This window comes from Gopherus flavomarginatus, chromosome 1, assembly GCF_025201925.1.
Source record: "Gopherus flavomarginatus isolate rGopFla2 chromosome 1, rGopFla2.mat.asm, whole genome shotgun sequence".
Taxonomy (NCBI): domain Eukaryota; kingdom Metazoa; phylum Chordata; order Testudines; family Testudinidae; genus Gopherus; species Gopherus flavomarginatus.
In genome coordinates, this window is record NC_066617.1 from 130,104,007 (window position 1) to 130,129,098 (window position 25,092).

At 39.9% G+C, this 25,092-nt stretch overlaps 1 protein-coding gene across 2 annotated transcripts in view; it reads right to left on the reverse strand.

Annotated features, from left to right (window-relative positions):
- Positions 1–1,387: 1,387 nt before the first annotated feature.
- Positions 1,388–25,092, reverse strand: part of ARFGAP3 (ADP ribosylation factor GTPase activating protein 3) — an 81,833-nt gene continuing 58,128 nt past the window's right edge. For both annotated transcript variants that reach the window (XM_050919748.1, XM_050919739.1), the window contains 7 exons: positions 21,695–21,820; positions 20,808–20,930; positions 15,519–15,656; positions 14,048–14,171; positions 13,670–13,760; positions 3,270–3,391; positions 1,388–2,518 (listed from right to left, as the gene is read on the reverse strand). In XM_050919748.1, coding sequence (XP_050775705.1) covers positions 2,501–2,518; positions 3,270–3,391; positions 13,670–13,760; positions 14,048–14,171; positions 15,519–15,656; positions 20,808–20,930; positions 21,695–21,820 — 742 coding nt within the window. In that variant the 3' untranslated portion in view covers positions 1,388–2,500. The remainder of the gene's footprint in view (positions 2,519–3,269; positions 3,392–13,669; positions 13,761–14,047; positions 14,172–15,518; positions 15,657–20,807; positions 20,931–21,694; positions 21,821–25,092) is intronic.

The window sequence follows — 25,092 nt, forward strand, 5'->3', positions numbered from 1 at the left end:
CGCTAAAAGAAAAACATGCAGTGTTGACATAAAGAACGCACTTGACAAAGCATTGACAAATGCTGACGTACTGCTAGATAAACTTGTCAGTGTTGCAACAGATGGAGCACCTGCAACGGTGGAAGGAAAAAGTAGGCCTTATCAGACTCTTGAAAAAAGATCCCAAATATCTGGAGTTTCTCCCTGTTCACTGTATCATCCATCATGAACATCTCGCAGGCAGATATTCCAAGTATGAAAATGTTACAAAAACGGTCCTAGAAATTGTAAATTTTATCCAGTCAAATACGAAGACTCGTCGACAGTTCAAAAATATAATCACAGAGCTGGATCTTGAAGACAAAACTAATGACGGATGGAGACCCACAAGGCCTCTTGCTTTAGCAGTAGTTAGCCGTGATATAGTAAGTAGGATGTTACAATTTTTTTTAAATGCATGCGTAAAGGTTGTGTGTCTTGTGGCTCTCAAATTTCTGAAGATTATGTTTGTGACTCAGAGGGTCAGTAAGTCTGGCCACCCGTTATATTCCCTCCACAACATTACTGTTTTTTGTTTTGCTTTTTTAACTATAAGGAAGAAAAAATCTGATTTACATTCTGTGGTATGTTTGCTTTTAAGATAACTGAGGGGTTTTATTCTGACAGACATTACCTGTAATTTGTTATGGTTACATTTATGCTTATTTATAATTTATTAACCTTTTCCACTTGTGATTTGTTCTGTCTACAGAGCACATGCAAGAAAAAAAATGTTCCTTATGATAAACATACCAGTCTTTCCATAGAACCAAGACTGTGAATCACCACCTCATTCATATAACATTTCATTAATACCAATATTTACACATGGATGTTTCTAACACGGCATTTCCTTATACAATGTGAGGCGGAATTTATAAAAGCAGTTCAAGTCTTCTGTAACTACATATAAGGGCTGAAACAACGATGACGACACTGTCCACTAAAGTAAAGCTGTGTTGTTAGCCAGAACAAAAGCCCAGCTGTGTACAGCTCTTATAAAAAAAATAAAGGATTTTTGGATTAATAAATCAGGATGTATCAGACAGAGCAGCAAGTAAAGATTAAATTTAAAGAAGAGCTTGAATCAAATTTGGTCAGTTAGATAGGAAATGTAGATACAACTGGACACTACATTAAAATCTTAATACACAAAAAGCTACTAGCACTGTATGTTCCTTCCCCCACCCCAAATCAGCAGTGTTCTTTACAAACATAGCAAACTGATATGAAATGGCCACTTTGCTGTATTTTAATTAAAGACAAATTCCAAATAGCAAGCACAGCATTAGTATAGAGACCAAACGTGTGGTGGGTTAAGAAACTAAAGACTGGCCTCCTGCATACATGTGTGTAAGAAAAATACAACTGATTTCAATTGTTTTTATTAGGTATTAGCAGTTTACAAATTTGAGATTTGTTTAAATAAAGCTATAGAACAGAATCAGTTGGAAACTCATTTTGGGTTTTTTTTTTAGATCCACAAAATTTGCAATATACTTTGTCAATGGCAAATTCCAGGCTGTCTAAAACACAACCCCACTATATTTTTTTATTCACATATTTTGTAAGTTATCAAAAAACTAAGATTGTTCTAAAAATACTTAACAAAACGAAATAGTCAATTAACTACTCTATTTGTCCCTATAATTATGTATACTTGAATTTTGTTCATTTTGTACACGATACTGATTGTTTAAAAGCACTTAAGGAGACTACATTGCAATTTTTTAATAATTCTCAAAGTTATGAATAAATAGACAGATCCCAGGACAAAATTAAGTTTGTTACCTTACATACTCTGAGTATTTATATATCTCATACCTCACCCTAAACAAAATATTTTCCAGAGGAAATAATGCTCTAAAGGTAATATTCCCTTGTCATTTTAATGCTAAACAACATGAATTTCAAGAGCTTCTGTTCCTGACAAGCAAAGGTCCAAATCAAGTCCTGTATTTTGCTATAATACACTAAATACCATCTCAATGTATGATTTTTTTAAATTAAGATTTCATTTCTACAGGACACAAAAATTGTCAGCAGCCAAACTATGTATACATGTGGCACCTGAGGTTTATGACTACAGATGCAGAGATTCAGATCAGTAATCTCATCTTTCCATCTAAAGCACCCATCTAGCCATCTTTTTCTTCCCTGCCCTCCAGCCAACTTGGGGGGTGGGTGGGGGGAGAGAGAGATGTACTGTATGTAACACTAAGGACATTGGAAGATACAACACTATAAAGGAACAAAAGCATAAGTGATGTAACAAGTTACTACAAGGTTTTTGCTACATAAAAATAAAGTGACAGTCAAAAAATTCCAAGAACCAGAAAGTAACATGGTAAACAAAAATGGCAAAACAACTTGGAAAATATTCTAGAGCCTTAAGGCAGCCTTCATTTCAATCAGCAATGTAATCACTGGCATATCTGGAAATTCTTCTTTAGTGTACTTAATTATGTTGATATGCAACTGGTTAAGAACTGTATCGGTCCTAGAAAAAAGAGAAAAGAACAAAATACTCACGGGCATGTGTTCCACAGCAAGATAAATTAAATACAGCAATAGTCATTAAAAGTAAGTGAAGTTTAATTTTTAAAGCCACCACATTTAGAAAACTGGCCAAGATTTTCAAAAATAAGGGCTTAATATTGGGCTCTTGAATTTCAAAAATGTCAGACACCCAACAGCTCTCACTGATTTAATCTGAGCTCAAAGGGATTTGATGGGCATTTGGTACTTTTGAAAACCAGGCCTCTTACTTAGGTGCCTAATTATGAATTTAGGATTTTAACTTTCAGCGTCTATCTTTTAAAATATCGGTCCTTCCATCCAGGGACTCTGTAGTACATTCTTCTATCACATCAGCTACAGAGACAAAAGCCTAACAGTTAAATTATTACTAGTTACTCTAAAATGGGATATGAGCAACAAATTTGCTTGATAGAATGCACGTTCTATTACTATAAGAAAAGGAACACGTCAGTCATTTTTAAGAGTCTCAACTGTACACATGGAAACTTCTCTAAGAAAAGTGAATTATTAATTGGAAAGTCATAAAAAGCCTTAAATATTTTGCCATCTGTTATGAAAGTTCTCTGACGTTTCAGCTACATTATATAAAAATGATCAACCTTTCCCCCCCAAAAGGAGTTAATTGACAGGAATCATGTGACTAAATCCTCGACAAAACTTCAATATCTATCCTGTTTTTTTAATATTTCTTACTTTCCTAATTTACTAACCTGTATAGAAGTCATGACTCCATTAGCAAGAACAGAAAGTTTTCCAGCCACTGATTTTACTCCTTGTTTAAACTGAGCCATATCAGGAGCTGAAGGCAAGACATTTGCAATACTGTAATTTCCTATGGAGGGGATAAAAGAAAACATTTTATAGTGATATTGTATTAAAAATAGCGTATTTTTAGAGCTATTATCTACTACATTGAACACCAAACCCATGAATGTCTGAATGTCCATACCAACTAAAGTTCTAAAAATTAAAAGTAATCTTTAGATCTAAAACAATTAATCAAATTACTCAGATTCCTCTTGCTTTATATTTTCATATTTCCATTTGAGAATTTGTACATATTTCTACCAAACATGATATTTTCTAAAACTGTACACTCCATATACCAAGTTGAGCAATTACACTCTGCCAACATATAAGATTCCTCCTGCAGTTTCAATTGGATACAATATTACTAATTTCCTTTCCTAAACTGTTACCTAGTCTTGCTGAGTGTTGTTAAACAGCTGCTGTATTTCACTTCAAAGATGGATGCACTGCTATAGGTGTAATTCCGATACTACCTTTGGGAGGAATTTAGGGTGGTGCCATAGGAAATGTCAGAGGGCCTAAGCGGTTTCTGCAGGGCCAGCCTATCCAGGAGGTGCAGAGGCACTGGCAAGATGGGAACACACACTGGTGAGTGTTCCAGATGTGTGGGTACCAGGGCAGTCATTGGCACCATTGGATTCCGTTTGTACCTAGTCTTACTCTCCACATGTGGAAGCTTGGACATTGGTCCAGTTGGATCTGCGCACATCTCACCCAACTTGGCCCAGCTAGGGGAAGAAATGCTGTGCTTAGGAGCAATCTATGATGGGGATCTGCTCTTATGCCCGTGACAGTGTTTTTTATACTCTAATGTTGGTACTTGTCCTTTGTCTTCAATACCAATGGATCGGGAGCACATGAGGGGATTGGAGCGGCTCTCACTGCCAGTGATGGTTGCTACCAGGGACTTCACTGGTCCCGGATCAGAATGTGCCCTCAGTCTAATGGCTTCCTCCATCAAGTACTTATGGAGGCAAAGCTCTCGAGCTTCCTGTGTTCAGGGCATGAAAGACTTGCAGATGGAGCAGCAAGCCATGATCACAGGATGTCTATGAGCCGCCTATATGATATGGCTGTTAAAAAAGCGAATGCGGTCTTGGGATGCATCAGGTGAGGTATTTCCAGTAAAGATAAGGAGGTGTTAGTACCATTATACAAGGCACTGGTGAGACCTCATCTGGAATACTGTGTGCAGTTCTGATCTCCCGTGTTTAAGAAGGATGAATTCAAACTGGAACAGGTACAGAGAAGGGCTACTAGGATGATCCGAGGAATGGAAAGGAGACTCTCAGAGCTTGGCAAGTTTAGCCTAACCAAAAGAAGGCTGCGAGAAGATATGATTGCTCTTTATAAATATAATCAGAGAGATAAATATCAGGGAGGGAGAGGAATTATTTAAGCTCAGTACCAATGTAGACACAAGAACAAATGGATATAAACTGGCCATCAGGAAGTTTAGACTTGAAATTAGATGAAGGTTTCTAACCATTAGAGGAGTGAAGTTCTGGAACAGCCTTCCACGGGGAGTAGTGGGGTCAAAAGACATATCTGCTTCAAGACTAAGCTTGATAAGTTTATGGAGGGGATGGTATGATGGGATAGCCTAATTTTGACAGTTAATTGATCTTTGATTGTTAGAAGTAAATAAACCCAATGGCCTGTCATGGGATGTTAGATGGGGTGGGATCTGAGTTACTACAGAGAATTCTTTCCCGGGTGCTGGCTGATGAGTCTTGCCCACATGCTCAAGGTTTAGCTGATCGCCATATTTGGGGGTCGGGAAGGATTTTTCCTCCAGGGCAGATCGGCAGAGGCCCTGGAGGTTTTTTGCCTTCCTCTGCAGCATGGGGCACGGGTCACTTGCTGGAGGATTCTCTGCACCTTGCATCTTCAAACCACGATTTGAGGACTTCAATAACTCAGACATAAGTTAGAGGCTTGTTACAGGAGTGAGTGGGTGAGATTCTGTGGCCTGAATTGTGCAGGAGGTCAGACTAGATGATCATAATGGCCCCTTCTGACCTTAAAGTCTATGAGTCTATGTGTGTCTTGCCGTGGCAGTAAAGACAGCTCTGATACTTGTCATTCACAGATAATGAATGCGAGCAAGAGAAACAATTTTTAAAATCATGGAATCTGGGGCATAGTCCCCAGGTGGAGAAAGTTCCCCAAACAGGGGAAGAACTACACTAGTGTATATCTCACTAAAACAACAAAATACAATTATCTGCAACTATATACACAGAACAAGGAGTGGTCACTCTCTTAGCAAAACACAGTGTGAAGGAACAGGGGTTCCGACTCAGGCCGTGTGGCGGTAAGAGGGAACTGAAGAGGCGTTGACCCACACCATCTATTATATCCTTGGCTTGAAGCACAAGGGGATGCACCACGCATATGCGGGTTAACGGACACTTCTTCCAGACTCAGGTGCATCTCACATGTGAAATACACATAGGTACCATCATTTGAAGAACTAAACAATTTGCATTTTAGCAGACAATTCCAGAGGGAAATGAGTAGCGGTGTCACCCTTGTCTTGCAATCTTGTGTGCCTTACGGTAGCTCTCACCCAGGCTGCTCACAAACAGCCTTCCAGCATGCAAGACACACTGGGAGTGTCTGTGTGTAACTGCAGCCTGCCAGGCACACCTGGTCTCTCACCAGCCTGAGTTATACTGCAAGGTGACCTCAACACACCCCCAGTTGCAGATCTTCCCCCAGAAATCTTTATCCTGTGCTGCCCAACCCTCTCCTGGCCAATACAAATGTATTTAATCCATTATTCCTTTATAGAAATAATATGCCAGCTTATTACCTTAAACAGCTATCCAGACACTTCAATTTAAAAAGACTGGATTAGATAAAACAGTAAAACAAGCTTATTAACAACAAAGATTTTAAGTGAGGATAAGTAGTGAGGTATAAAAGTTAGAAATGATTACAAGAAAAATAAAAACAAAGAACACTCTCACTAGTATCTACTTATAAAAGTAGCTTAGTTGCAAAGTAAACTCTCTCACCTCAGGCTCCAGCAGATTACTGACCAAATTTGCAAGTCAGGACCCTTCCCCTAGAGTTCAATGGCTGTCTCCTTTTGTCTTCTCGGTTGTGGAGAATGAGGTGGGCAGGGAGAGAGAGAGAGACACAAACAGAAGGACTGCAGTTAACAACCCTCCCTCTGCTGGAAGGGGGTGAGACCACAGTAGTGGGCACTGCCGGAGGGCAGTGTCCTGAAGTGGATGAAGACTGTCCTGAAGAGGACGCCGCTGAGCAGGGAGCAACGTGGGTCCAAGGGCAGCAGAACGGAGACAACAGGAGAGTTACCACACAGTGAGGATGTCCCAGAGCGGTCAAGAGCTAATTCCTGGAGCGACCGACAGGGGGTGCCAGCGGTGGTGAGTTGAACCCCACCACAGTCCTGTATAGGATTAGGGTATTTTAGGGGAGGGTAGATGTTGGTCATGCCCTTTAAGAATCATTTAGTGGTTGGATAAGCAAAGATGGTAGTTCCATCTACCTTATCATGTAGTGAGGTGACTGCTGCTAAGCTTACCTTTAAGAAGCTATTGGAAAGGCACGTCTTTTTAAGACCTAGTATATAGTCCAGGACTCTGGGTGGAGGGGCAGAATGAGGAGACATATGATGAGCCTCATACCAGGTGCAGAAATGTATCCACTTATGAGCATAAGTCTTGCGTGTGCTCCGTTTGTGACTATTCAAGAGAAAATCTTAACTTCTTCAGAGTAATCATGATCCAGCCCCGTTAGCCATGGACGAACCAGGCCTTTAGGCGGAGAACCACTAGGTTGGGGTGAATGACGCGGCTGGCCTTCTGTGTCAGGAGGTGAGGAAGTTGTGGAAGGGTTCGAGGAGGTTTCACCACCATCTGTGTTAGGTATGAGAACCACGTCTGTCTGAGCCATGTTGGTGCAATGAGTACAACCCTGGCCTTGTCCTGTCTGATTTTGTGCAATACCTGGCTTACTAGAGAGATCAGGGGGAATGCGTACATTAGTGGTTCTTCCCATTTTGTGGGGAGGGCATCGCCCAGTGAGTGGTGGCTGAGGCCCGCTCGGGAGCAATATTGAGGGCATTTTGTATTGCGAACTGTTGCGAATAAGTCTATAGTAGGGAACCCCCACTGGTTGAATATAGTCACGATGGTCTGGTAGTCCATCTCCGACTCATAGGTTTGTGAGAAGTGTCTGCTCAGATGGTCTTCCGTGGTATTCTCAAGTCCTGGCAGGTAAACTGTAGAAATGTCTATATTGTTGGCTATGCACCATTGCCATAGGTGGAGTGCCTTGATGCAGAAAGGGTATGATCAAGCTCTGCCCTGTCGGTTTATATAAAACATGCAGGCTGTGTTGTCCATGAGGACTTTGATGGTATTGTTGCGGATAAGCAGAAGGAAGTGTTTGCATGCTTTTGTTACTGCCCAGAGCTCTAGAATGTTTATATGTAGGTTGGTTTCTGCTGGGGACCAGCATCCCTGGATGATGGTGTTGTCCAGATGGGCTCTCCATCCCACTACAGAGGCATCTGTGGTGATAGTTATAGTGGGAGTTTTTTGTTGGAATGGGACCCCTGAACAGATGTTTTGAGGTTGTATCCACCATTTGAGGGAATCCTTCACTCTCACTTCTTAGATGCAGGGTCCTTAGACACGATTTGTGTGTAGCCCTTGTCTGAGGCTGCTGCTGGAGACCATTGGCCAGGAGAAGCCCTGGACTCTAGGTCGGAGGCTGGCCTGCGGGATTTCTCCATCATTAGTTTTTGTTGGAAGTCCCTGGCTTTCAGTGTCCTGGCAGATAATTTCTTGCAATGTGGACACTTCTGTGGTATATGGGTTTCCCCGAGACAGCATGACCAACAGATACAGTAACAGATAGCCTGTAGATCAAGCAATGTTTAAAGCTGGGGGGAACCAGGCATACCTAAGGTGAAGGTCACCATTGGCAGAGACCCGCTGGTGGTGGGCGGGCAAACAAAATAACACTTTTTTTAAAATCGGTAAAGAAGGATGAGAAAACAAAAGAAAACCAGCAAAAGGGATAAACAGAGATGGTCATATAAGCAATTTTACAAGATAGACAGGCGCTGCTGTCATTCTGACTCTAGCCAAAGGCAGTAGAGAAGGAACTGAGAGATGGTTGGCTGCGCATGCTAAATGGCCACTCGGAGTGGTGAGACACAGATGTCATGTGTGCATGGCCAACTGGGGCACTGCTACTACAAATCTCTGATTATAAGCACAGGGCGTCAAGACACCTAAAGTAGAGAACCCACAGGGACACTCTTCGAAGAACCCTGCATTATCTATCTTTTCCCTAAGATGACAAAGGGGGATCGGTTGTGACCCAGGAGTCTCGTCAGAAATCTTGATGGAAACACGTGACAAGGATTTTACCTTGTACCTAATCTAGCTTAAATTTTAGTTACTAGAAAGCATTTTATCTTTATTTCTCTTGTAACCATTTCTCACTTTAATTCTTATACTCACTTAAGATCTATCTCCGTAATTAAACTTTTTTTATTTTTAATGTCATCCAGTCCAGTGCTGTGTTTAAACTCAACTCTCTGTTAACTCCAGTTAAAGTAACAAACTGTTGAATACTGACTCTTTAAAGGAGCAATGGACCTTAACATTTCTCTGCTTGTTCCAAGATCAGATTGGATGTTTTAGAACACACATTTTTGGGAAAAATTGGGGCTGGGGAGAGTGTGGCGTTTCCTTACCAGTTGTTAACCAAGACTTGTGGAGACCAGTGGAAGTCTCTGATATTGTAGGTAGGCTCCAGGATCCAAAATATTGGACCAGGGTTGCCAAATACATAGACAGAGTGCATACTTGTTGCTGACTGTGAGTGTCCCAGGCAGAAAATCACAGTAGCAAGGCATTGTGAAGCACTCAGGGTTACATGGTAAGATATGACAATTCTTCATTGGTCTGGACTGCACCTCAGAATGTGACATCCATTACAAGACTTTTTTAGATGTTGGCAGCTCCATATGGTGCGTAATACAAACAGCTGAACTCTGCTTCTTCAGAAGGCATAATTTTTCTATAACTGTTCCTTTTATAGGAAAGGTCAGAAGTTATAGGGTCAAGACAATCAGGAAGCTCAATCAGAAATTAATAAGCTGATGCTCATATAGACAACCCAATGGTCAGACCCATAGTGTTACAAAAGGTCACACTGAGAATCCTAGTGATTAAACAAACAGTGGCAGAAACATACTTCAGAAACACCAAGGGTGAACACTCATAAAATTTTTGAGCAATCAGTAAATTCAGTGCATAATATCAAACTCAATTTGAGCTTTTAAAAATATTTTTAAGGTACTTCAGTTATGGGCTTCACAATACACTAACATGGCTCAAAATACAAAAAAAGTTGCTTGCTACTGCGGCATGTAACTTATAAGGTAAATGCACATTAACTAAGTTATATGCCAAAGTGCAATTTTAAATTTCCTTATCTATGGATCAGGCCTCATCATCATTCCTTATCTTTTTCCGATGGCTGCAAAACATATTCTTTTCTCACTTTTCCACTACAGTGAAATGATACCTTATGGGCAATAAGGAAAAAGATGCAGTCCTATAAGACTGCATCTTACATTATGGGTAATGTGATCCCTCCAATTTTTATTTTCTTTCCTTAAGAGCTTTTTTCCTATGACCACAATCAAAACAACTATTCACACCACTTGCAAAAATTCTTGCTCCTTTTATTCAGCAAGAATTTGTCACTATTTAAGACTCTCAAAAGGCAAAAGATGCCAAACTTTCTATTAAAACTACACCCTTGTCATCTCTAATGGCAAGTCTACACCATGGCTGTTTTAGTGACCAACGATAATTTGAATTGGTACCTTCCCACCCATAATTTTTAAGACACTATTGATGCACATTGGTATTTAATATTAAAAACTGTTCAGGATAGCAGAACTTATTTGTAGTGCAAGATGCAAAGTCATTTTCAATAATACATTTTCTGCACTGCCTTTAAGGTCAGTATTGGCTGTTTCTATAGTGGTATCACTAGACCTGTGTTCTACAGATTCTTTAGTCAAATCAACATTGTGATAGCGATTCAAGTTTCATTTATACCTGTGAGACCCATCTGAAACAACAGTAGCGAAGACACAACCAAGTTTCTGAACTGCAATTTTTACTTTCTTATGAACTGTGTCACTTCAGGTATCCTTTGGTCTTCTAATTTTGAAAACCAAATTAATAGAAATGAAAATCCCAAAGAACAAATATAAATAATTCAGATATAATGTAAATTAACACCTTAAGCAACTTAATTTTTCTCACGGTTTTCTGAGAAGCATCTTGCATTTTTGTCAGTAAAACCTGATCAGTTAGTGCCATTGACAATCAATAACTTTGAAATTAATTACACTAGAGGCTGTTTTTGTAGCCTTTCCTAGCTCTTTTTTGTTTGTTTGTTTTTAAAAGATGCAGACATTTAACCTGAGATTTTTTACAAGAACACACACTTTGGAAGTGTTTTACGATAAACTCTAAGTGCTGTTCATGAAAGTGAATCTTTGAATTTAAAAAACGGTGTTTTATTCTGGCAAGGACTCCAGAATTTCTACAGCTTTTTTGTTGCCAATCTCTGAATTTCATATTACCTTCATTTTATAAAGAATCACTGTCTGTGTGCTTCTCAAAGTTAGGCAATTTTCAGAAGATAAGGACACTACCTCTCCACCATAGTTGAAGGATGTGTGTGTGACTACTGTGTGAATTAAAAAGGACAGTACAAATCACTACAGTATATCACAGGCTGATACTGGCCTTGTAAGAGGGTGCAGGGCCAGTGCACTCTGCCTCATCTGCTGACCCAAATGATTTTTAAAAGAAAGCACCTGGAACTAGAGAGGAGGAGAGACCCCTTTGAAAGGGAGTCTATGTGAGTCAGGTTGAATGCCAGTCAGGAAAGAGGCAGAGAGCACAGACATGGGGTGCCTCCTCCATGGGAATAGGGACTCCCTAGAGAGCTAGGACTGCCAGAGTCCCCTGGGAGGGGAGGGAGTGGGAACCTGAGAAGAACTGTTCTGAAAAGGGGCATCCAGGGACAAAAGCCTGGATGACAGTGTTCAGGGAACAGGACACAGAAACAGTAATTAGGCACAGCAAAACTGCCAGAGTCCCCAGGGAGGAAAGGCAGTGGGCACCTGAAAGGAAAGGGGAAAAATTCCCCAGGAACTGTAACCCAGGGTGCGTAGAGGAACTGTTTTGTTGTCACAATAAAGCTGCCTCAGAGACTTTGGCATGGCAGAGGACCCATTGTGGGCAGAGGAGAAGCTACTACCTTGTTACAGTATCTTCCTCCCTTTATTATTTTCTTAGTGATACCAGCCAAAAAGAGTTTGTAAAAGTCTCTCATCTTTGGCAACAAAATTCTATCTTTATTTGATGTACTTCCTTGAGCACCATAAACCATATGCATTTTTCAAGTGGTCAGTAATGAATGCGCTCACAGCACATGTATGCTATAGTGTCTTCATGAGGCGTAATACTTTGTACTACAAGACATTTTAAAACAAGATAGTATATTTAAAGGGATGGCTTCAACCTGAATTTGAATCTATTTTTAAAATAAAAGTTAAAAGTAGTTTCAGACAGTACGCCTCCCTCAATCCTTGTTTTACAATCATATTTTTCTATTTCCTTCCCATCCCCTCCCTCCACTGCTGTATGAAAGCCTCACATAAACCACACAGAGAACTGACAAGAGGGGGAAACATGAAATTGTCTCCACAAAAAGTGTGGTTAAATGCACAAAATAAACAAACTGAAAAAAAATCCCTTTCTAATTGCTATAGTAATTGTAGATATAAACTATAACACTAATACAAAGGTTAAAAATTCAGGGGAAAAAGTTGGTTTTTAAGTTATGTCCCCCTTTATATATATACAGACAAACACACACACACACACACACACACACACACACACACTGCTGAGGATATTAGTGAACTGCCATAGTTCTAAGTTAGTCATTGTGGCTTCCTTCCTATCAAGAGTCTTCCAAGTTGCTTGAATTTAGGTGCTTTTGACTAAAATTCAATCTCAGAATTTGTGCTAAGTGACACTGCTGCATTAGCCAGTAAATTAACAGTGCATACCTTACTCAGTGAGGCCAATGCAATATCAAATGTTTTCTCACTGGAGCCAAAATGAAGACAATGATTTTTTTTAAAAATTTCCACAATTAACTAACATATTGAAACTGAATTGTGTGGCTGTTTTTTAAAGTGAAATTGGGATGTTGGGTATCTTTCACTTTTCTAGACTATATTACTTACTTACTTACAGATTTTTAACTATTCTTCAAACAATTTTTTTTAAATTACCTCCCTTTCCTCACTGGCTACAGAACTGAAACCCAACTAACTAGAGCACTAAAATGCTCTGATGTCTCATTGTCTTTTATAGCTTCCTGCCATGCTACTGACTGGTCAAATAAATAACTGGTCTAGAGGACAACGTACCAAGGCTGCAGCTATGTCCCAGGCTAAATTTCAGCCAGTCCAATACCTTCCCTTTTATCCTCTCTCCTTCTCCCCCCAACCCAAACTATGACAAACCCCACCTGCTATTGCACCCTGTTAATTCAAGTGGGGCAGGGCTGAGATAATACAGACTGGGCTATTGCATAGCTTTCTTCACAGAAACTCAACTAGGCAAGTAATATTGCCTAGTAGTAAGTATTTGTTAAACACACATATGCCCTAAGGCATTTAAGGAAGAAGAATTTCAAATCTAGTAACTACTCTATTGAATCAATTACTCCCTCAATAATGATTCTGACTTTTACTAAATGTAAAGATTAAAATCTATTTAGTATGACTTATGTGCCATATAAACCTACCTGATATATCAGAAATACTGAACCACTTGACTTCTTAATCTTATTTTGTACAGATTATCATTTCCCATTGATAAAAGACTTTACCTTTACAAGTCATAGCCTATCTTCTGCACAGACACATGGCATAAAATCAGCTTCAAATAATATTAAGTTACTTGCTTTCAGGAAGGTTATGGAAATCTTAATTGTGAGTTTCCTTGTATTTTTATAATTAAACTTGCCCCTCTAGTTTTGAGAGTGAATTGTTGTAATAAATGCTAAGCACAGAATGCAGTTTATATACTTCATCTTGTGGGGAACTAGGAAAGCTAGATTTCTGATACAGTGCAACTGAAAACTAATACTCTTAGTACATTTATACAATGAAGTTTTAGTTTTTCTCATTGCCTTCCTTTAGTACCTGCTGGTTGTTTCTTTTGCTCTTCAAACAAGTCGGCTGAACTTATGGAGGAACTTCCAGAAAGTCTCTCTAGACGAGCCCTAGCTTCATACTAGAAAAGAATTAAAAATAAAATGTCACTAACAGTATATTGACATGTCTTGCTCGTTTGCTCAGGTGCCTAGTAACGGACTACAGACACTTTTACCTGTAGAACACAGATAAAAATCCGTATGTCTCTGCAAACTCCCCAAAGGCAACCTACTCTCTGACCGTTAGCCAATCCGAGCTACCTACCCTACCCATTATTAGTAACTGTAACACAATTTTCTAAAGTCATCACACAATATTTGAGCATCGAAAAATATGTTTATTTGGCATAGAAACTTTTGTACTTACATCAGCATGGTCTTGCTTTCCAAAATACATATCTGATGAAATAGCTTTGACATTGCCAAATTTTTTTTGTGCCTCATCTGTGCTTAAAGGTGGCTCATATTCAGGTTTACGACGAGATGTAGGCCTAAAGCATTAATGCATTTTAAAAAAAATTCTATCCAGTATAACATGATTGAGCTGAAAGCAATATTATCTCTTTTTAACTAAAACAAAAAATGTACCTAATTTTTTTTAAATGCAAGTCAATAAGAAACAAGGACAACAAGAAATATAAAGAGCTTTTCTTTAAAAAAATGATATAATGGCAGAAACATAATATTTCAGTGATAATTTTATAGGTAGATAGGTAAATACTACTTGACTATAACTTGAACTGAATGAGTTCTGTTGGCTTGAATTAGAAGAATTAATTCAAGAAAGATTTATTAAAAAGCAAGCAAAACTGGTGTCAACAAGGATTAGATTAATTCTACAAAAGTTACATTGTAACCCACATTTATGTTAAACTCTGCCCAAAGTGAACATGTAAAAAATAATGTTCAAAATGAGAGACTGTTTACAGCAGGCTTAGCCTAGCGGTAATACAGTAGTTCATAATCCTTTGAACCATCATTACCTTCCACATCTCACTGGCAACTAAACATATTCAGAATTCTCTACAAAATATAACATTAAAAGAATGTCAAGGTTTCACAAATAAACACTCTAAAGTAAGGAAATGTCAGTGTTAAGATTGCATTTTGCTACAGTCCTTAGTTACACAATCACATGCTGTTATTTTCTAAGAATGGCTATGCATTTAATATGCAGGTTGGATGGTGTCAATAAATGAATATGTCCAAAATTAACTTTTAAATAAACTTAAAATCAAAAGTGAAAAAGAAGTCTGCAGACTACAATTGTCATTGACTATAAAACTGAAAATATTTCCCTGTGGAAAACAATAAATGCTTATTTTAGATCAATATTTTTAAAAACACAAAACTGTTACTCGTAAATATATTAAATAAATTTTAGTCCCAATTGTACACATGCATCACTATTTAATTAATTTAGTGTCTAACTTAAATAAAGTATGAGGCAGAAGGTCTACAGAAGAAAAATGGGCAGGATCAGAATAACTAAAAATATAGAAACAATGTAGGTTTACTTCCTCTTACATTGCAATCTTCTTTTCTGTGCATGTCTTTTGAATTATAAACTCTTCGGGGAATGACTGTGTCTTGTACAATGCTGAACACTTAATAAATAGTCAACATGTAATAAGTGACAAAAAGTTACCCAGGAAAACAGAAGAAACTCATGCTGCATATATAAGGAAACCTCATTACTAATGATCAAAGTTTTGGTCAAATTCTGCTAGTCTTAGTCTCACAGGCAGTACCATTTAAGTCATCAAGACTACTCTCATAAATTAGATGAGTAGGTTTAGCTCTTTGCACTGAAGTTAGTACAAGTTATCTCTGTATACCTGTCTGCATAGTCTGTAATTTTTGAAGTCAGAAATGTGTCAGTGTCTCTGTTACTGCTCTCTTTCTTCCAAAAGGAATCTGTATTGTCATCCCATTTAGAAAAAGTGCTGCTCCTCAACTCTGCAGAATCAAAGTACCTGAATGAAAAAAGAAGGAAAGTATTGAATAAAATGTCCTATTTCAATTTTATTTAACTAACTCAAAGCACTCCAGCTATTCGGCAATTACTAATGCCTGCAAAAGCTATCAGATTAAACTAGGCAAAACTCCTACAAATGGTTTTGAAACTTAAGCTAAATATGTTTTGTCAGTATTTCTCCTTATGGAAGAATACATCTTCATCTAAGAAGGTTCTGCAAAATTATTACTTATATGTGTGAAATGTATATGTAAATACTGGTATGATATGAAAAAAATGATTACTTGCTCTATAGTAACTGTGATTCTTTGAGATGTAATCTCTGCGGATCCCATTGAGGGTGCTCATGCTTAAGATCAGAGTGGGGAGGGGGGTTTTCAGGGAGAGAGCATTTAAGGGAGGAATGAAGTTTGAAGAGCAGTGTCCATCAGGTCTACATGTGTGTCCTGTGCCATGAAAGGAGCAAGAAGAGTGGAGCAGCAGCAATCCTCCCTCAGTTCCATTGAAATTCAAAGCTTTTGCTGTTGAGGACTCTAAAAATCAGGGGCAGAGAGTGAGTTGTGAGATCCACACTGACTACAACATGTCAAAGAATGACAACTACTGTAGGGTAAGTAACTGTTCTTTCTTGTTTCACTAGGTGGTCAGTGTGGACACCACTGAAGGTGACTGGCAGCAATGTCTTCCCAGGACAGTGGGAGTGGGTAGCTTCAGCTGTATCAAATAGAGATTGAAGTGCTACTCTCCAATACTTGGCATTCAGATGTGGCTGTGGCATCAGAAGCATCCATTACCATCTGTATGGTCATCTTGGCCACTAAGGGTATGTCTAAACAGCAATTAGACACCTGCGGCTGGCCTGTGCCAGATCTCTTCGGCTTAGGCTGTGGGGCTGTTTAATTGCAATGTAGACCTCTGGGCCTGGGCTGGAGCCCAGGCTCTAAGACTCTCCCAACCCACAATTAGCCACATGCTGCTGTATGCAAGCACAGGAGTACAAAGTCATGCCTTGTAACCCATGTCCTTCGGGGATACTCTGCTTATACCACCAACATGACTGAAGAGCCAAGACTGGGAAGAGTATAGAAAAACAAACTCTGTGGGAGGTTGGCTCTCCCTGGTATTCTGGCATAAGCAGTCTGGCCAGGGACGCTGATGAGAATAACCTCTTCTTCAGATCTGGTGGAGACCAGTTTCTGGATGCCTGAAATGGTAGGTCCAAGTAACCCCAATAGGGCCTCGGTGACATGTAACAGGAATATGGCTGGCCAGCTTGCTAGGTACTGGATAGGTTAATGCCATTCCTGATGAGCTGGTGGATGCTGAACTCTATAAAGTAAATTGAAACCACTGACCACAGAAGAAAGGGCTCTCCACTGGAAGACAGGGTGAATACATGCCCTGGAGATGATGAGGTAGGAGTAGACCTCCATGAGTGGCACTGAAGTATATGGTGCTCTTGGTAACAAGATCTGTACCAGTATGAGTCTCTGCATCAATGTCTGTCGTAGTTCTCATCTAAGCAGATCCTCTCCAGTGAGTATTGATGTAGAAGTTTGCATCATCAGAGCTGGAGGATTGTGCTGCACCATATGCTGTTCCTTCTCCCCAAGCCTCAAAACCACCCATGACTTGGTGGATTTATCTTCAGAGGCTTTAAAGTGCCTGTCCTTAAGGGAAGACACTGAGCTCTACTTGCAGTCTCTGCCTCTGTGTTCAGAGCAGGCCCCCGCAGGGCCAGGTCTTTACTCAGCGCTGTCTTCCCTGTGGTAGGCTTTAGGGTCACTTGTCTGCTTGACAGGGCACTGGATGAAACTGGCTTGATCTGCTAGCAGAACTCTGAAGCTTGTCTCCTCAGGTCTGATGAGACCTGTATGGACTGTTCCAAATGATGGAGCTTTAGTCTCACTTTATGATTTACATGTTTGTGTAGGATGAACAGAGCTTAAAGCCTGAAGGTTTAAGAAGCCCTGTACAGGAAGTCTGTCTGCTGGGAGTGGCCTACAGATGATTTGACTGCAGAGTTCAGTTCAGATGGATGAAAAGTTCATGGCAGTCGATGTAGAAGACCAAAGGTAGTTCTGAAGGTTTTCTTGAAGATGTGCAGGAATTTAGCCTGAGCTAAGAACTAGCAGGTTGGACACTCATCAAGTGCTATCTTGCTGTCACACTGGGTAAGAGGGAACTGAGGTAGGATTGCAACCACCCTATCATTTACACCCTTGTACAGGGGCACAAGGAGATACAGGGCACATGCATGGCCCCAATGGATACTGCTATTAAAAAAAAAAAGCAACAATAACAAAAAAAACCAAACCTCTCTCGTGCGCACACACATCTACAGTGGAATCCACACTGACACCCAATTCTAAAAAACTTAAAATAATGGGTATTTTGCAGGGCAGAGATTAGATTATCAATTAGGTGTTTTAGGAACTGTTAAAAACTAAACCACAGAGCAGATTCCCTGCTGGTATAAATTACCATTGCTAAACATGGATCAGAACTGTAAGGAACCAATTCTTGCTGGTAGCGATTCTCACAAACCCATCTCTCTGCCCCTGCCTCCTGCAGCCCTTCAGCAAGAGCATGCTCCAGGGAAGGTGGGCCTGCAGAGACCCAAGTTCTCTGTGTCCAGCGGGGTGGGAGTGGGGGAGCTGTCAGTGGAGGCAGCTGCTCCCCTGGACAAGAGTCACCTCTGGTGCCACGCACACTGGCACCACATGTCTCCAAAGGTGCTGCCCAGAACCCCCAAGGAGGCTGCGTGGTACAGGGTGCTGACCCCTGCTTCAACGCCAGCACAAACATCAAACAGCACATCTCATTGCCCTCAGTAACAGCTATTCAGGAGCAACAGCTAGGCACTGCAGGGAGGGGGCACTGCTTTGCCCTGTCCCCAATCTCCGTCCATGCTTTGGAGGCTGTCGTGGATGCAAAAAAATTCACTGGTGGCTGCATTTGAGAAACACTGGACGAGTATTTAGGATTTACAATGTGGTATCATATATGAAGTAAATTGCAGGAAGGAAAGCACAACAAGTAGCTTATTCTCACTTCTCCTAATCTGTGACACTCCTACAAAACTCTTTATGTTTTCATCCACCACCAGTCCAAAGTGACAGCAGAGCTCCAAGCTCCACAGGCTTAGTATCAGAGTATCTTGCAGCCCTTCCTATTTACCACATCAGCTTCGGAGTTATATGCATCCTACTAGCCTGGTCCTCCAGTATAGGGGGAGGCATATAACTGCAAGAACTGTAGTGGACAACAGTAGAGGCTGCATCAAGTCCATCATTCCTCCTTACCTACTGAGGCCATCAGCCAATTCTGTAGCTTTTAGAGGCCTGGTAAGGATAAGGTGCAAGGACAATGGGAAGCAGTGAGGGGCAGCAACAACAAAATTAGAGAGAACAGAGAAACAGACTCAGAGACTGGCTTGGAGCAAAAGCCAAGGTTGATACAGAGTTCCTAAGTCCCATTTCCTTGCGTCCTTGTTCTCCTGCCCTATGGAGTTTCACAACTATGCGAAGTGTTCTGCTTCTCAACTCCCAATGAATGCCAAATATTTAATAAATGTAACAAAAAAGACTAAGGGAAATTCCCATTTGTTTGGTACCTTAACTTAAATTTCTACACTTTCAACTGTTTAGATTTGTTTCTTTTTTGAAGACACTACAATTTTTAAAAGGATTTTACCCTTATATTACAGATATGTATTGTCGGTCTGATCTCCAGCTAAACTATTTCGTCTTCTGATGTTTATTAAGACAACATTAAAATAATCTTCCTCTCTTTCATAGCTATGGCTAAAAATGAAGGAGCTTTGTTGTGGTAGAAACCGCAAAATCTAACTGACTGGCTACATTCTCTTTGAAGTGGAGAGTTTGTACACCAGTTTCAATTAAATTCTGCTATTACCATGACTACTACAAAAATAAACAGCTAGGTCATGATTTATCTTCTAATTATTGAACAAAGATATAAAAACCTCTTCCATAATTCATAATTTGACTGCCAGGGAACTAATGAATAATTTGAGAGCAATAAGAGCTCTTTTCATGGGATAAATAGAAGCATTCAAATGGGTCATGTTTTATTTTACAGCATTGTTGCCTGTGTATTTGGTACCATGCCTGCATTTCTACAACTAGTGATTACGTTACAAAGTAGTGATGTTAAAGTCTTTGTGTTTTAATTTGACATATTGCAGGTAACTAGGTACAATTTTTCAAAGCCTATTTTTTCCTGTTTCTTTGGCAGCAACCCAATACTTAAGATTTATAAAAGCACCATCTGCTCCTACCTCAATCTATGAACAACTGTTTCATAGCAATTAAGGCCTTTAGGACTTGCTCTTTTTGCTCCAGTGATAGCAATATCTATCATGCATAAATATGCGCTTTGAACGAAAATTTAACACTTTACATATTTAACATTTTTCCTTTGTTTTTTAACATACTTTTGAATGGTAAAATATTTTTAAATGTGTACAGTTCAGAAAGCTTACCAATATATGAAAGTGATACATCTGAAATATTTGTAAGTTTTCCATGTTTGACAGCAGAGATGTATAATTGATTGATTGGAATAAATCTAATCTCAGCATTCTCGTGTCAGACTTTAATATGAAGCCTATTGTTAGGTTTGAGAGTTAGTTTACACATGCTAAGAGGACCAATAAGTAAAGAAAGAGAATAAGCTAACATGATGCAGAACCCACTGGACCAAAATGGTAACAAATCAGATTTTCCTACCCCCTACATATGTCAACTGGCTTTACAGATACACACACACAAATTAAGAAATAATGCAACATATAAAATAGACCCATCGGCAGGCCCAATTTAAAATAGATGATTAAAAAAACAAAACAAAAAAACACGCAGCACCAATCAGCAGAAGGAAATCTAAATGGTTCCCACCTTCCTGCCCTTCACTTATAGAAATAGTAAAAAGGTTCAAAAATATAAGCAGGTACTATTGATAAATGTTTGTCACTGAGATATTAAAATCAACTATTCCGCAAATTTTCCATTCAAATTGGTTCACTCTAAACCATAACAGATGCAGAGTTGTGTGCCATGCTGCCTTGTCTTGTATTTTATATCAATATTTTTACCACATCAAAACAAAAATTTTAATACACTACCTTGAACTAGGGGAAGAAAAATGAGAATCATCTTCATCATTGTATTTTTTTCTTGGTTTTGCAGTTGTGGGTGTTTCTTGTTCTATCATTTGCATGTCTGAGATTACTGAATGGGAAATGCCACTGTACCAATAAAATAAATAAATAAAGCATTAACTTGTAAAGAGACCACTAAGTACAACTCTGAACTCAAGAAAATTGTAACCCTGATTTTCTGAAGATCTCAGGTAACATCCAAAAAACATACTTTTGAATTGTAATATATTTTAAAATGTGTACAAATCAGAAAGCTTACCAATATATGACATCCAAAAGCGATGAATAATTAAAGTTTGGGGACAGAGGGGGAAGCTTTGAAGTCTGCACTGTATATTTTCTAACACTGTCAAACAAGCTTGAGAACATGCAGGCCATCTTCTCTGATTTTAAAGCTTGCTAAGCCGGCTTTTTTAATGACTTGGAGCTCTAAACAGGAGCTGTGCTCTAAGCTTACAGGACTTGGAGCTCAGTAAAAACATACCAGCTAGCTCCCTGATAAGTCAGTTAACTTGAGAAGAAATTTGGTGGAGAGGCACGATACAATATCCTTTGGGAACATAACAAAGTCAAACTTCAGTTAGCTGACTGTTTTGTTTAATGTGAGATGCACTGTACATAATATAGGATTTACCATACCAGCAGGCCATAAAGTCCAGTATCCTGCTTCCAAGAATGGCAAATACTAGATTCTTTGGCAAAAGATTTAAAAATAGCTCCTGGTCAATTAGGCATTTTCTATTTCCTTTCTGATCTCTGTGATATTAATTATATTTCCCTCATCAAAACATGCATAAAGTCAAGGATAAATTTATAGGGCTATATAAAAGCATTTTAATAGTTTCACATACCTTCTGTTGCTGCCAAATCCCATGCCAAGTCTGTCTATCTCAGTTTTCTTTTTACCAGCTATATTTAACTTTTCTTCTTTCATTTGAATTTCAAGATCCTTGTAAGCCAATCGTAAAGATGATACACTAAAACAAAAATACACAGATGTGTAATAAATGTAAATTAATTCTTAGTTCCCAATCCAGTAACATCAGTAGAAAAGCAACAGAAAACTCCATTTGACAATAGAGATAAAATGGCCAAATTAATATTGCTGTAGGAACCTTAAAATAAGTCAGGAAATCCAAAAGTTAAGTGCTCAGTATTAATAGATTCAGTTTTTACAATTATTACAAATAAACTATTTTTGGATAGATATGGTGGCTAGAGGAGAAAGTCAGGGACAGAAGGGTCAGCAAGAATAGCCAGTGCCTCAATCTGTGTTTAAACATAGATGTACAGCTCAGAAAGTATGCAATTGTGGTCTGCTTCGAATTGCACACCTTTAGATCAGTGGTTTTCAAACTGCGGGTCCCGACCCAGTACTGGGTTGTGGAATGTAAGGCACTGGGTTATGGTGGCTCTGGTCAGCACCACCAACTGGGCTGTTAAAAGTCCCATTGGCAGTTCTGCCTGGCTAAGGCAAGCTAGTCCCTACCTGTTCCGACACCGCACTGCGCCCCGGAAGTGGCCAGCAGCAAGTCCGGCTCTTAGATGGGAGCTGGGGAGATGGTGCCTGTGGGAGAGAGCCGTGCAGAGCTGCTTGTGTGCCTCTGCCTAGGAGCCGGACCTACTACTGTCCACTTCCAGGGCACAGCGTGGTCCGTGATGCCAGGGCAGGCAGGAAGCCTCCCTTAGCACCTCCATTGCACCATTGATTGGGAGCTGTGCGAGGTAAGCCCATGCCCCAATCTCCTGCCCCAGCCCTGAGCCCCTCCTCAAACCCAGAGCCCCTTCCTGCACCTGAAACCCATCATTCCCAGCCCCACCCTGCAGTCCTTGCCCCCATGCCCCAACCCTCTGCCCGTTGGGTCACGGGCATCAACAATTTTTTTCAACTGGGTTACCAGAAAAAAGGTTTGAAAACCACTGCTTTAGACTGTTGTATTGTGAAAATTTGATATACAATTTTCCTCTCTTAAGTCAACCCATACGTTCCCCTGCCACAAAAACGTACCATATACTCTACTCTTCACTAAGGAGTATTTGCATGCCAAGTTTCAAGCATCCAAATATACCAGCATTTGAACACAGTCTAAAAAAGTGTAGCCACAAAGTATTCTTTATCCACTGAAATAGGTGAAAAAATTTTCCTCTACATAAAAAGGAAAAAACTGCTCCTCTCATATCATAGTGGACGTGGAGGATGGGCGGCCCTGGTTGAACCAGGAAGGGGGAAAGCTCACATTCAGACTGTAGCTTTGCCACTCCTTGCGCCTCAAACTGCATATGGGAGTGTGCTTGGGATAGAAGCTTCTCTGCCTCCCATTGGCCAGCTGGAAGCAATTAAGGGGGCTAATTGGCTCTCATGACTGCCCTTCTTCCCAGGCAACCAGGAGTCAACTTGCTGTGATTGCTGCCCCACCCTCCCTCCCTTTGAGGTATATATCTAGTTGTGTTTCCAGGATGCTGTGTGTCCAAATGATCACCTGTTTTTAGGGTCAAGAAAATATTCCCCCAAAAGGGTAAATTGACAAAATTTAGAAAGTTTTTTGTCCCTCTCAAAGAATTGTGGAGGTACGGTTTAGGTTAAAAGGAGTAAGAATAAAAATTTAAATATTAGGAGGTAATACAGAAGTGTTTAGTTCATCAAAACTTGCAGGCTGTGTCCAATACAGATAAAGGCTAAAATGAAAGAAGTAAATGAGAATGGGATATGTCTGATGGACCTTTTGCCGCAAGGAGATGGGGAGACACGAAGTCTTCTCAAACTGAAATCCCTTTTGGTACTTTCTATCCCAGCATGGGAGGAATAGGAGAGGGAGGGTGGCAATAAGATTCAGAAGTGAGCTGAGTCCTAGAAGAGGATCTACCACAAGTTATTGGTTACATGGTGAGAACCCTGTAACTCCACTCTGGATCCAGTCAAATGCCTGGTATGAGAGAGAGGGTGCATGGACAGTGTTAAGTTAATAAAGATATCTATCCCTGTGTCTGTTTTTCATTCGCCAATGTGTTCTGATCAACAAACTCAGTTTTAGGCAGACCAATTAGAAAAAATTTCAGCCCTAATGAAGGAATTTTTCAGGACGTTATAAGTAAAATGGAGAAAAAAAAATTACAGATAATTTCCTTTCTGCTAGCAGTGTCTCCCACAATTCTCAACATCTTGGCTACTCTCCTCTCTATACAGCTCATGGAGGTGAATCAGTATTGGAGCCATGTGGCCATGTCCTCCTGTAGCTGCTTTATAGAATTATTCCCAAGCCGTAACATCTGCATAATATCATTAATAACAAATATTCCAGAGATAATAATTGCCCGATAATTATTCCACTTAATATTTGACTCGACTCATAAGCCAGCCAAAGTGGATAGAACTGTGGGAGACAATGCCAGCAGAAAGGAAATTATCAGCTGCAGAATGGAAAATTTCTTTTTCAGTGTCTCCCACAATTCTTGAAGTCTGGGAAGTAGTGAGCAGCAAATAGATGTAGGGAGGGTTACAGAAAAGATCCAAAATAAGAAAATGGTACCCATCCCCATCTATAATATTTATTCAAAAAGCAAAATAATTTCCAGGCCACCATGTGCAGAACCTTCCTGCCAAAAGTATGCCTCTCCAGAGAATAGGAAATCTACCTTGTAGCGCTTCATAAATGTGATAGCATTCAACCAGGTGGCCACCTGAGGATGCTTTAGCTCTTTCTGCCCATGAGGTTGCCAGAGATCATGGGGAGTGTGCCTGACCCCTTTTGGAACCAGAATCTCTGATGCCCTGTATGCTTCCACAACACATAGTCTATTTCACCTAGCAAAAAAGGACTTGGAGGCTCCGAGTCTTTGGCATTTCAGATGGAAGGATACAAATAGGGTACCTGGATCTCCTTGTGGACTCTTTACATTTGAGGTAAATTTTCAGAGCCCTTCTGATATCTAAGGACTGCCACCTCTCCTAGGTGGGATGCTGCGTCCTTGGACAGAATGAATGTAGAAGCACCCCTTGGGAAGCTTGGAAAGAACAGTGTACCTTCAGAATAAACAATTCTGGAGTTCTGAGCACCACTTAATCCTCATGACACATGCAGTAAGGTTACTGCATAGAGAGCACCGCCAGCTCTGACACTGCCTGGCAGACATGTTGACTTTCAGAAGACAAGTTTTAATGGATAAATAAAATTATGACACTGATGTAAGTCGTTTGAAGAGATGGTCTGTCAGGGCTCTCAGTACAAGTCCCACTTGGGAAAAGGAGGTC